The 13,819-nt window shown below is 36.5% G+C and overlaps 1 protein-coding gene across 2 annotated transcripts in view; it reads left to right on the top strand.

Moving 5' to 3' along the window:
• The window catches only part of PEX7 (peroxisomal biogenesis factor 7), a 69,681-nt gene that overhangs the window by 12,953 nt on the left and 42,909 nt on the right, over positions 1-13,819 (top strand). For both annotated transcript variants that reach the window (XM_019732814.3, XM_074333627.2), the window contains exons 4-6: positions 818-895; positions 1,280-1,388; positions 12,861-12,967. In XM_019732814.3, coding sequence (XP_019588373.2) covers positions 818-895; positions 1,280-1,388; positions 12,861-12,967 — 294 coding nt within the window. The remainder of the gene's footprint in view (positions 1-817; positions 896-1,279; positions 1,389-12,860; positions 12,968-13,819) is intronic.

The following is a 13,819-nucleotide window of genomic DNA, read 5'->3' as shown; positions in this document are numbered from 1 at the left end:
ACTCAGGCTTCAACATGGCTTAGTTTAGCACCAGGTAGCCAAGAGTAGGTAACCCTTACTTAAGCCATAACAAACCCCCAGACACTCATACTGTCTACATAAATATAATAGTTAAGGAGTGTTTAGATACAAAATAACCTGCCGGTCACATTCAGTGACACACATTCAGATCCATGTCAGGACTCCTTTCATAAAGTATAATTAGGCACATATTTTGTTGAACTTAGTTTATCCTAGTGATCTGCATGTAATCTGTTGTATAAAATGACAGTGAAAATGTTTCCATAAGTTTTCAAATGGTTCACTGAGAGCAGTGAAGCATAGGTTAGAATAGCAGTGTTGGGTAACTAAGGCTGTTTACCAAGAGATCCGAAAGGATCACCTGGTTCCTATAAGCTTTTCCTAAGAAAGGCCAGATAGGGATAGTAATTGAATTTTAATGCTTTCTGATAAACATTGACCCGGCAAGCTTTTTGAAATGACTAACTTTCTAATCTGCTTTGACATTTCTTCAGGGTGCTGCAAACAGTGATTTGTTGGTATGTTCAAAATATGTATAATTTGTTTTAGTGAAGAAGGTTTGGAAATATTTTGTAGAATTCTATTAAAGTGCAATCTGTAAGGAATAAGTCTGGAGGAATGGACAAAATGACCTTTCCATTTCTCGGACACCATGTTGAGATTTGTAGAACTTTGTTTTTGATGTTTGAGCAAAGCGAATTAATTGTTCTAACTGGCTGTCACTGTTATAGAGATAAAATGTAAACCGAATTTGATGCTCTTTTGCTTTCTAGATGACAATTTTAATTACTTTTAGGTGTATAGTGTTGATTGGAGCCAAACCAGAGGTGAACAGCTTGTGGTGTCTGGTTCTTGGGATCAAACTGTCAAACTGGTATGTGGCCATTGCTGTATTTAAAAGCAAATATTCCCTTCCCCAAAGCTTCCACTGATTTTTTTCCCTTTTCTAGAACATACTTTTGTAGCTTTTTCATTAGATAGCTAATTTTCTTTTCAAAAAAATGTATTAAAGCATTTATTAGAATTTAAAATTTTTAATCTTTTGGCTGTAAACTAATAATTAGCTCAGCATTGATTACTTTGGCCCCATAAACACCATCTTGCTTTTTATAAAAATAGACTTTTAGAAATCCTTGACGCACGTATGTATATTGTGTGTGTATATATATGTAAAGATACATCTGTGCTATATACTGTATATATAAAAACGTGCATTTTAATTTTCCTCTCAGTAATTGATCTATTCATTTATTCGTAGTGGGATCCAACTGTGGGAAAGTCTCTGTGCACCTTTAGAGGACATGAAAGTGTCATTTATGGTACCATCTGGTCTCCCCACATCCCTGGTTGCTTTGCTTCAGCCTCAGGTAAATAATTGGCTATTTTCCGAAAGCCTTACTTGTAGTGAATGGTGGCCTTGCTTTCCCCAGTAGGTGGCGCTGTGCACCTTAGAGTTCGAGGAAAAGAATCCTAAAAAAAAAAAAAAAATCTAAAATCTTTGTGCTTTTTCGATGGTTTCATTCTTTACCAACCTCTAGACAAGAATTAGCCACACTTGATTTACTTTTTGATGCTGTTAAGCATTTGACTTCACATGTTTCTCTTTGATGAGGTAAGAGGTGTGGGACAAAGAGCAAGTGAGGGCTTTGGCATCTGTCTCTCCTTAATGTTTACTTTACCTTCCTTTTAGGAATATTCTTTGTAATTCATTGCCACTAAGCCATAGCAGGGATGTTTTTTTGGTCTGATCTTTTTTCTGACTGCTTTTGATTTATGTCAGCAGTTCTAAGGCAAAGTGGATACTTACATTTATATGTCTCAGTCTTTTTTGTTTTGTTTTGGAAAGAAAAGTCATTTTATCGAAATTTAATAATTGTACTGTTTGCATAAAGATTTACAAATTTGGTTTGTGGGCCAATTGATAAATGATATAAAACCTGCACAGTCTAACTTACACGTAAGTTATAGGAACACATTGCTCAGCCTCTTTGCAGTGCCATTTAAAGCAGCATAGTCTACCTGCCAAATGGCCAGTTACATAGCTCTCCTGTCTTCACTTGTCCTGAGCTGCTCTGCAATGCCTGTTCCCTGGCCATCTGGCCGTTTGCCTTCTTTTCCTCAAACCCCTTCAACTCTGCCCTCACAGCTCTTGTACTTTCATCCTTTACCTTTTCTTTGCACCAGCCTAGCCTTTCTCTCTTCTGTTGTTCTGATTTTACTTGAAGAAGTTCAGTGGTAGGGTCTTCCCAGAGGGTGACAAGAGGAGAAGCTGAGACAGCAATGCTCCCTTTTGCCCAGGTTTAGAAGGTAGGCTAGTTCTTCACAGCGAGGAAACAGTACATTGAAAGGCATTTGGAGTTGTAGTTCATGTGGTTAAATATATGGAATATCAGTTCTTAGTGACATTGTAGTATCTGCCACACCATTATTTTCATAATGTGAATTAGATAGAACACAACTATTAATGAACAAATATAGGTTGTCCTAGGCAGGTTACAACTGGTTATAAATCCTTCAAAATGGGGAACCAGCCTAGCTTTTTATACTAGCCATTGAGCTGCTTTGCTTAAATGGTTTTATCCTTGGTTTGTTTATCAGAACAAAGGTTGCTAAGTCTGTGTAACAGTTGTAAGAATGTGTAACATCCTAATTAATCATAAATAGTTGTGGTGATTGACAAAATAAGATCATCACTTTTTAGTTTTTACTTTTATAACTTTCAAAATATAAATTTATAAAGAAAAACAAAAATGGTGTGCCAGATAATCCCTATTCTAACAATACATAGTAAGGATATTTAAACAACACAGATACATACCAAGTAAAAAAGTAAAAGCCTCCTCTCCCTACTCCTGTATAACCACTGTTAACATTTTATTGTATTCCTCCATAAAAATTATTTTGCTTATTCCAGAGTATATGGTACAAAAAATTTAAAGTATTAATGGGGAATATTCTTGAGGAAAAAGTCAGATGTTTTCAAAGGCTGAAAATGCTGAGCAATGTGAGATTTTACATGCTTGTAGCTATAAATCCTTTGTTGTTGTTGAAATTATACAGGAAAATAACTTTGTAATTGTGAGTCATGAAATCACCTATCCCAAAGTCTTCTTCCCCATTGAAAACATTGTTTTTAAAAAGCAGTTTTTGATTGTGGAGATTTCTTAGTAGCCTTAATCCAGAATTATTGCTGAATTGAGTAAATCATGCCACCATTTAGAAAGAGTTCTTAGACAGTAGTTTTGAATCAACTTGATGGAAAATAATACCCATTAATTATATGTTATGAATTATATTATACATTTATATATTTAAATTTGTGAAGTTAAAACAAATTTAAAATAGAAAAAGAAGTACATGTTTCTTTTAGTGGATCTATCACCAATAAACATTTGGCTAAGGAAAATTTTCTGAATATTTTGATTCCTAAAAAGTATGACTTTAATACATATTGCTTCATTTTCCTTTTAGATGACTTGCGTAATGTATTGCATGCCGTTAAAGCTGTAACAAATGTAGGAATAAAACACAGGTGAACAATTTAGTTGGCACACGCAAGGCCGGAGCTGCTGTCCCAGACTGCCTGCTAGAGTCACTCTCACCCTGCTTCATCAGACATGTGATAGGCAGGATAAGCCGGTATCTGCTCACAGTATTCCAGAATGAGAAATTAGATGGTTTGGGAGTGTGTGCATACATATAGCCTATATGACACTAATTTTCAAATGTGTTTATTACAGAGCAGCAGATAAACAGATGCACCTCCCCAGTCTTTTAAATATTGGCAATTTGATGCATGAAAAATATCTAACTGTTGTTTTGATTTGCATATTTGATTACTAAGGAGAGTGAAGACTGATATGTCAGTTGGCCGCCATAATTCTCCTTTTGTAAGTTATATGTTTATATCTTTGGCCCATTTTTCTTTTGAGAGATATTTGTTGTTTTTCTGTATTGATATATGAGCTCTTTTTACATTTAGGTATTAGTCCTCTGTATCCCAGTGTTTTGTTTGTTTGTTTCTTTTCTTTTTCACCTTTTAACCTATTAATTTCTTACTGCAAAAAGTTTTAATTTTTTTAGTAGTCAAAACTATCAGTTTTTTCTGGCTTTTGTTTAAGATGAATAAGGAATTGGCTCATTGAAAAGTAGGAGGCCTTGGTGCCAAGAGAACATTCCAGGCCTAGAAAGTAGGATGTTCAAAAGTAAGAACTTGATGCATTTGAAAAATGGAAAGAAAGCCAGGTAGACTATTGCTTAAGAGGAAAGGGAGTAAAAGTGAGGTCCGGGTAGCAGACAGGGACCCAGATCATGCCTTGTGGGCTGAATTCAAGATTTTGGATTTTGTCCCATGGACAGTGGGAAGAGGTTTAAGCAAGGGAGTGATATGATTAGGCCTGCATTTTAAAAAAACTCATTCTGGCTGTTGTGTAGAGAACAGCTTGGAGGTGAGCTAGAGTGGGCACAGGGAGAACAATTAGAAGAGGCAGAAGCATGGGTGAGGATGGTGGCAGAAGGTCTGGGACAAAGCAGGCTGATTTGAGTGGTATTTAAAGATGATTTTATAAGATGTGGAAGAGGTTAGAATTTGTCTTAGATTCCTGGGAAGGACAGATTCATGGATGGGGGTGTCAACTGAGATAAATATGTTTGACAGAGAAGATCTTGAGTTTTGTTTTGGAACACGTTGAGCCTGTGGGACACACGTGTGGGGTTGTTAATGAGCAGGTTGAACTAGGAGCTGAGAGGTTTGGCCTTGTGAATAAAAATTATGTCATTGGCTCCTAAGTGATAGTTAGCGGTAAGTCACAGCACCCAGGAGGGACTAATGAAAAGAAACCTTAGACTAGAGCACAGGTTGGTAAACAGTATTTTCGATTCACAGTTGGGAATCCACTGATGCGAAGGGTGACAGCATGCATTGGTCTACACCATTTTATATAAAGGACGTGAACATCCAGGGAGTCTGGTGTCCTGGGGCATGAGGGTCCTGGAACTGACCCCCTGCAGATGCCAAGGGACAACTGTAGTGAAGTTTTTGGGGAGTCAAGTTATACATGGATTTTTGACTGTAGGGAATTGACTCCCCTCGTCCCTGAGCTCATCATTCAAGGGTCAGCGGTACTGCCCTCAGATCAACATGACCCACACACAGTTTTTGTAAATAAAGTTATTGCAACAGACACACCCATTCATTCACATACTACCTATGACCGCTTGCACACTATAGTGGCAGAGTTGAGTAGTTATGAGGAGACCAAATGGCCCTAAGAGCCAAAAATACTTACTGTTGGGCCCTTTACAGAAAATGTTTGCTGGTACAGAACCTTGAGGGGAGATAAAGAAATGGAAGGTCTTTCAGTTGATTAAGGGAAGACAGAAGACAATAGCTATAGGAAGAGGTAGAGTGCTTCTAACATTGTTTCCTCATTTAATTATCCAACATCCAAAGACAGGCAATAGGTAGCATAATTGTTCCTTTCTTGCTAATGAGTTATATCAATGCCTTGGGTTGTTGAATTATGTTGAGTGACTTTCATAAGAAATATGATGTCACAGAAGTCCTTTTCATTTGTTTTTTATTGAGAGATAATTGACATAATGTATTAAATCAGGTATACAACATAATTATTCAGTATTTGGATATGCATATTTTGAAATGATTACCTCAATCAGTCTAGTTAACAACCATCACCATAGTTAGAATTTTTTTAATGAGACCTTTTAAGATCTATTCTCAGCAACTTTCAAGTAAACAATAGTATTATTAACTATGGTTACCATGCTGTACCTGACGTCTGCATGACTTATTTTATAACTTGAAATTTGTACCTTTTAACCACCTTCGCCTATGAAAGCCCACCCACCCACTCCCACCTCTGGCAACGACTCATTTGTTCTCTGTAGCTATATATATATATATTTTTTTATTCCACATATAAGTGAGGTCATAGGGTATTTGTCTTTTGTTTATTCTTTTTAATTCTAAAAATTAAAAATGACCAAATGTCCCTAAATTCTTTAAGTATTGTTAGGCTGAAGACACTCAGAAGTGGAAACCTTCAGGTAAATGGTCCACAGAGAAGTATGTCCATTTAGATTAAGCAAGTTTTGGGATCTAAGATGATAGTGAATAATAGTAACTTCTGTATATGGAAGTGCATTCAATTTTTAAAAGTTTTGTTCACTGATTGAAGTTAACAGCATTGCTTTCTAGAATAAAGAGTGGTGTACTCCATTAACTTATAAAATTATTACTGTTTTTTTAAAAAACTTGTAAGTTGTCATGGTTTTTTAATCCATAATCCGAATTAAATATTTTTCAAAATATCAAGGCTTTTGGGATGGGACAAGTAATATATTTTCCTTGTCACATTTCCTTTTCCAAGCCTAAATTTCTTCTTTGATCTTTTTTTTCTCTGTGATGCAGCTGATCATAAGGCCAGGTGTGTATTAAGTAAATGATAACAGTAACACATTTAATTTGAATTAACTCTTTAGCCTAACTTCAGTTAATCATCTGTTATGCTTCTACTTTAATGTAAATTCTAATGAGTTTCATGCTCATAGTGAATCACATCTGTAAGGTGACCACAATTTTATGTAATGGTTACAATTTTCATAATTTTACTGTTAGTGAAAAGCCCTAACATAGAGAGTATTAATACAGTTGAATTAAAATCCTTGTGAAAATGTGAATTAGATTGATACTAGCATAACTTTTTTAGGGTTGGCATGCCCTTTGGCCTTAGATCCTACAGTTTCAAAGGAGTCATTTCAAACCCCGGATGGAATTAGTGGGAGAGAATAGATTCACCTTCAATGAACTGAAAATGCTTCCCTTCTAGTGAAACAGTGAAAACATGTCTACTGGCCTCGCTAACTGGCATCATTCATAATAAACCAGAGTTAATAATGGGGATAATTTTACATATTTGCAAAAGTATTAGTAAATAAAACTCCTTGAACTACTGATAGAGTTTTAAAAATTCCTTTACCTTACTATTATATGTAATTTGTTCACTTATATTATTATTTAAGTTCTAAAATTGTTTTCATTTATTTTTAATCATTGTTCTTATTATGCCCACGACCAAGCGTAAAATCCGACAGTGACAAAATCATGAACTAATACAGCTGCATTTATTTAAATGTCAGCTAGCATTTTGTATATTAGCCCTTTATTTGGGCTGAGTCACACACGCTTCTTCCTCTTCCATTGGCCCTTTGTGTAGCATGGTATACATAATATTGACTCTGGATGCTGTATATAGAGTGTTCAGTGTGTGAGACTAGATTGCAGAAGAAGATTAATTATGTGTACAGAGTTAGCAATATGATCATGAAACTTAACTTTTAAAACTATATGTGTATTTTAAATAGGTAGTGTATAAAAAAGTCTTTTCTCAACAGAATGATCATTTGCTTTACCAGAGAAAAAGGCCATTATGACATTACTTTCATGTGTTAAATTAGAAATGAATATAAACAGTGGTCACATCAGCCAGGACTTCTTTAGTTGAAATTGAAAGAAATTCGGTCCCAAACTGCTTTAAGGCAGAAGATAATTGATTTGCTCACACAGTTTACAAGTCCAGAATTAGATCTGGCTTTATAACCATGGCTGGATACCTGGCTCCCAGGATATTCCTGCCATGTCTTTTGTTCTGTCTTCTGTTGCGTTGGTTTCAGTATCAGGTGCCACGTGACAACAAAATGGCAGTAGCGTCAGCCCTCGCATCCTGTCTGGTTTCTGTCCGGTAGGAAAAAGTGAGAAGGACTCGGACATCTAGGAAAGTTTCATTTTCTCTCATTGGCTCTGAATGGTCCATGTGGATGTTCCTAAATGAATCCCCTTGCTTGGGAGAGGGCATGCAATGTGCTGGTCGGCTTCGGTGCAGCTTAGCTCCCTCAGTTGGGAATGGGAAATGGGGAGGGTGGTGCCCAAACTACACACACACGGAATGGAAGTAGATGGATACATTCTAGGGGGCCGATAGTCACTAAAATGGCTGCTCATTCGAGGCTTAAAATAAATCAGAGGGGATTTGATGAAAATCAAGCACTGGACCTGTGAGCTGTTACAGTGTGTTTCCTTTAAAAAAAAAAAATTACTCCAAGTATAGTCACTTTCAAAGTTGCAGGGTATTTGCAAATCTAGAACTACATTTATCATTAGCTAAGTTAAAACAGGCCAAACGGGGGACTTTTTAGAGGTTTAGATCTAGATTTACCTTTCATAGCAGAGTCCTTGAAGGATATTGCATTTTGTCTAGTTCATGGTAGTTATATTAGGACAGAATTCATATTTCTAAGTTATATGAGCTAGAAGGGAAGAATATTTGAGCTCTTTACAGAAAGAGGATTAATCTGAAGTAAACTGTCTTTTGAACCATGAAAACGAAATTACGACTATTACAGACTCCACATAATTGTATAAATGATAGCTGTGCCCGAATGTGTGGGATCTAGTCGTTAAAAAAAACCCACCTCATTTCTAGTCTAAGAAAAAAGTCATATTACATCTGATAGGCATCTGGTATTTCAGTTAAATTGGATTATTTGGGCCCAGTATGTATCCTTTTGCTACTCGGTTAACAGTTTCAGCCATGGTGTTTACACTCATTTCCCCTAACCCAACTTCCTCTTACCTCTTGCAGTTTGAGGTGAGACAAAGCAGCAGCCAGCACTTTCTCCACAGTATTGTACATTTACATTTATTTGTTCTGCTGCCAGTGGCAGGTCTATAACTGACAGGAGAAGCTGGTAATTCAGGTGAGTCTTTGGCACCATCACAGGCTCCTGATAAATGTCTGGCTGACAATGAAAGGCCAGTTGTCTGGAAAATATGATTTAAAAAACATAAATACTGATGTCCTAGTGGCTCAAAGAGTTGAGTGAGTCATTGTGCCATTTGGCCAGAAGGTCTCTCTCCTACCTGGAAACCAGTGATGAGGGTGAAGTGCCAAATGTGTGCGGCAGGAGCAACTGTGAAGGAAGTGGAATTCTTAGCTCCTACAGAGCAGCTCTCAGTTTTCTGTGCCCTTTTAATTAACTGCAAGAGGGGACAAGTGATGGTGCGTTTTTGTTTTTGTTTTTTTAAATGCTGCCTCAATATGATGATGAAGAACCAAAATACTGTTCCAGAGAAATTTAGAATAAACATACAGGCAGCCTTTGTTGTGGCTTTGTTTGATCTTTCATTGAAGTATAATGCACATACAGAACAGTGCATAATCTTAAGTATAGAAGGTGATGAACTTTTACAGTGAACACATCTGTATCCTAGCACCCGGATCAAGAAACAACGTTTCCAGAGGCCCTCCTCACATCCTCTGAGACATTACCACCCCCCGCTCCCCCACCCCGACACACACACACACACACACACACACACACACACACACACACACACACCCAGGGCCGCCACTATGCTGCCCTCTAATAACATAGATTGATGTTGCCTGTTTTTATACTTTTGTGTCTGGTTTCTTTTGCTCAACATTGTTTTTTTCAGATTCATTCATATCATTGCTAGAATAACAGTTCTTAATCTCCTAGTTAACATTCATTGTAAGGTTTTGGTACTTTAAATCATTCACGTACCCATATAATGTGATTTTTAGGGTGAACATAAGCTCATTGAACTTTAAACATTGCGTTAGTCATAGCTATAGCAGACTTTATAGTTTCAGACTTTGCAAGCTAGTGTACTTTAGGCATTTCCTATGTTTTAGTGGAAGCCTCACACTAAATCAAATGTTTTTGTCTGGGGCTAGACTTCTCAGAGACTGAAGCTTCAAGTGAATTTCATCCCTCCCTCCAAGATGATCAGGTATCTCCTTTGTCTACAGATGATAGAACTTGAACTATCTTAGGTCTTTGTAGAATTTGTTGAAAAGCAACCCCAGAATGGGGAGGGATGCTTGAACAGTCAGTCTCAGGACACACTCTCTGTTTCTAATGTGCACAAAATTTTCTCTGCTTGTTGTCTTGACCCTGCTTCTGGCTTTCTCCATACAGTGAGGCACGTGGCCACTGGCAGCTCCTCAATTTTATAACCTGTAAATTCTATCATCACAGAGGAACTGACATTAGTTTTTCAGTTCTAGTTCAGAAAAATTTCAAGTACCTCCCTTTGACCTGTCAGCTTGGTTAAGACAGGAAATAACATACGATGACTGGCCTTGCTTAGACATGCCACTGGCCAGTCAGCTTCTCTTATCAGTTGCAGACCTGCCATTGGCAGCTGGTCAACTATGTTGAACCATACGTCTTTCTAGAATCACATGGCAAGAAGCCAGGACTGCTCCTAGAAGAGTGTGGCTGGACAGCCCAAACATGAGACGTCCACAGCACCCTCCTTTATGTAGCAGGTCCTTGGATAATGTCGTTTCATTACAATGTTGATGAGATACCATAGGAACTGAACTCTTGTTTATATCAATTAGCCTGTGGTAACATTGGTTTTGGTATATGTCATTTCACTTAAAAATCCCAGAACCTGTTGGTGCCATTAAGTGAGGACTTACTGTATTCTGAAGGCTAGGGAAAACCATGAAAGATCATTTTATCAAAGCTATTTAGAATTCTGAAACAAATTCTACTGACTGGTGGCTAGACCACAGACAGTAGATTTAATTAGGGCCCTAATGATATTCGAAGTTTACCAATTCTGATTAATTTCCAGTTGGTTCTTTTAAACTCATAATTCCTTCTTATGCCTATCATCCTTAACTAGATCCAAAAATATTAGCTACTTTGCTCTATCAGAGTGGTTTTCAACTTTTTGTCAAGTGGTAAGATGGTGTTTTTAAATAAATCCCACACAAAAAACAATAGGGTATATTTATGAATTCATAAAAATGTAATAAAAGTATTACAGAAACACAGACTAAAGGGTTGCATACCAAATTCATGATTGTGGTAGCCTCTGGGCAAGGAGATGGGGCATGGAATTAGAACAATCATAGAGGTTTCAACTGCAATGTTTTATTACTTTTATTTCTAAAACAACTATGGGGCAAATATGAATGTCGTGTGTGTGCGCGCGCGTGTGTGTGCGTGTGTGTTTAAGTGTTTCTCCCCCAATTTATAGAAAAAATTAACATATAAATTAAAAGAATAATTCCTCAAGAATCAGCCAGCATTGATTGTATGGCGCTTCTCCCGCAACATGAGGAGGCACGTGAGTGTAGCTGCAGATGCACAGGCTCAGAGGCCAGACTGCGTGGGTTCTAGTTCCAGGTCCTAATTCCATCACTTGCTTTCTTGAGCAACTTACTTCATCTCCATGTGCTTCAGTTTCCTCATTTGGAAATTACTACAAAAATTACTTTTTGTATTAAAATTTCTGCCTCATTTATGATGTTTAAAATAAGTTAAAGTATATGAAATGCTCAGACCAGCACCCAGTAAGGATTAGCTTGTTATTCATGTTATTATTCATAGGGATGGGAAGGACTTCTAATCATGGGTACGTTTTCTTATTTTATGTTTTTAAACCTTATCTTACTTCAACTTTATACATCAACTTACAACTTTATAAGGAAGATATTTTATCATAGGTAAGGAAAGGGAGAATCAGGGATGTTTAGTAACTTTATTAAACATGAACAGCTACCAAATGATTGAGCTGGATTAGAACCCAGCTTTGCAACTTCAAAGCCCCCGATCTTAACCTCTATATTGTATTACCACCAACAATTTTAATTCTTATTTTTCTTAAGCAGCTTCCAAAGAAATCAGAAAAAACAAATTGTCTAAAATAGCTAAATTTTGCTAAATGACCTGATTTAGAATTTGAGATATAGGAAAATATATGTAGGTAAGTAAAGGATAATTTAAAAATTTAGTATTTTTACATACCGTATATTAAACTGTCTACCCTGTGCTAGCAGCCGTGTGGAGTGCTTTACAGAAACTTTATTACACAGAATTCTTGTGCAACCCTGCATGAAGGCATCCTATTTCTTTTTTAGCAATGAGAAATCAGTCTCAGAGATATTATATAACTTGTACAGAGTCACACTACTAATGAAATTCAAGACTGTGACTGCCACCAGGCTAGAGACCACATTCTTATCATCAAGATGAACTAGCTTTCTCCCATAATCAGTTATTGTCGTAATTTACTTTTGATGTAGGGGTGTGTGTGTGTGTGTGTGTGTGTGTGTGTGTGCGCGTATGTGTGTCTGGGTTTTATTCATCTGGTCATTCAAGGCAAACAGCATAGAAAACATTTAAGCAGGGGTGACTTTTTGCAGCTAAGCAATGTAAACCATTTTTGTAATAATGCAAAGTATAATCCTTACATTTTTTCGACTTGTTTTTTCCAAGGAGAAAAATATCCGTCTGGCTGGCCTAGTAAACTTTAATAATAAAAGCTAAGATTTAAAAACTCTCCATTTTGTCTCGGTAGATTGCTTGCATTTATCAGTAAAAGTGTGACCATTTTGTTTCTTGTAGAATATGCTGGTACAGGGTATTACCTTTATTTACTAGATGCGAGGATTTTCAGGGCCTTTTCCTGGAGAAAAATGCACTGGATGTGTGTTTAGTCACCACTGTGCTTTTCTCAGCTTTTTTCAGATTTTTTGGACTTGAGTAGATCTAAAAAACACCATCATGGTGCATTACTTTTTTTACTTCATCACTTTCAGTAATTCTTATGCATTATTTTAATTAAAAACAATATATATGCATGTATGATACAGAGCTGGCAATAGCCTAACAGTGAAAGCAGTGGATTTACCCTTGGTTTATCATCATGAGCACCATGTGTCACTGAACATCCAAGTGGTGTGATGGAAAGTGATCAAGTCTTCCTCTTTCTCCAGGTGATCAGACTCTGAGAATTTGGGATGTGAAGGCAGCAGGAGTCAGAATTGTGGTTCCAGCACATCAAGCAGAAATTTTGAGTTGTGACTGGTGTAAATACAATGAGGTACTTCGTCTGGCTCTGTCCTGAGCTACTGAGCCCTTCCTAATGTTGAAATGTTTTAGATTTTATTTTATCTTTGTTTGTGAGGACTTTGGTAGTGTTTATGGACCATTAAGTTTAATTCTGACCCTTTCATTTCTAATTGATGATTGTGAGCAATCTGCATTAGCATTAATTCAATTTAAGTGCACATAAACCAGGCAGAATAAGAAATAAAAATTCTCCAAGTTCAGCAGGGCAACCTTACTTGTTTGTTTGGGAAACTGCTTTACAATGTATGGAAATTTTTTCTTTATTGCTCTTAACCCTGACAATTTGTATTATCTTTGCTTTCCATTCTTGTTCACTTTGCTAATCAGGCTGCTGAACTATTTGTAGATTGATTTTTAACAGTCCATTAGTTAAAAAAATTTTTGATTCATCTTTCAAGCCTAACCAAGCTTCTTGCTTCTGTAAGATAGCAGTGTCCATTTGTAACTTGTTGCAAAGCTTCAGTTAACCACAGGAACATATGAGTTAGAAATAGCAATGGATGAAGTATGTGTTGATACACTGTTTATGTATATTTATATACTTGACGTGGTCTGTTGACTGTAACAAAGAGGTAAAATGTATGCCTTGTTTTTTCCCAGTTTTAAATTAATTAATGAAAATTAAGAGAACGTTATATTGGCAGTTTTTCTTTAAATAAAAAAGAAAATTCAGTACCTATTCGATAGTAATACTTGATCAAAATAAAAATTTCAATGCTGATAACTACAGTTCAAATCTCTGTCATCATAAATGAATTTTCCATATAGGAAAATGAAATTGTGGACTATATGTTATACATTTGGAATTTTAAAACAAAAAAGA

Source organism: Rhinolophus sinicus, chromosome 2 (genome assembly GCF_057876585.1).
Source record: "Rhinolophus sinicus isolate RSI-liver-muscle chromosome 2, RSI-T2T, whole genome shotgun sequence".
Classification (NCBI taxonomy): domain Eukaryota; kingdom Metazoa; phylum Chordata; class Mammalia; order Chiroptera; family Rhinolophidae; genus Rhinolophus; species Rhinolophus sinicus.
The sequence above is the reverse complement of the archived record's forward strand: the minus strand, read 5'-3'. Positions and strand labels throughout refer to the sequence as shown.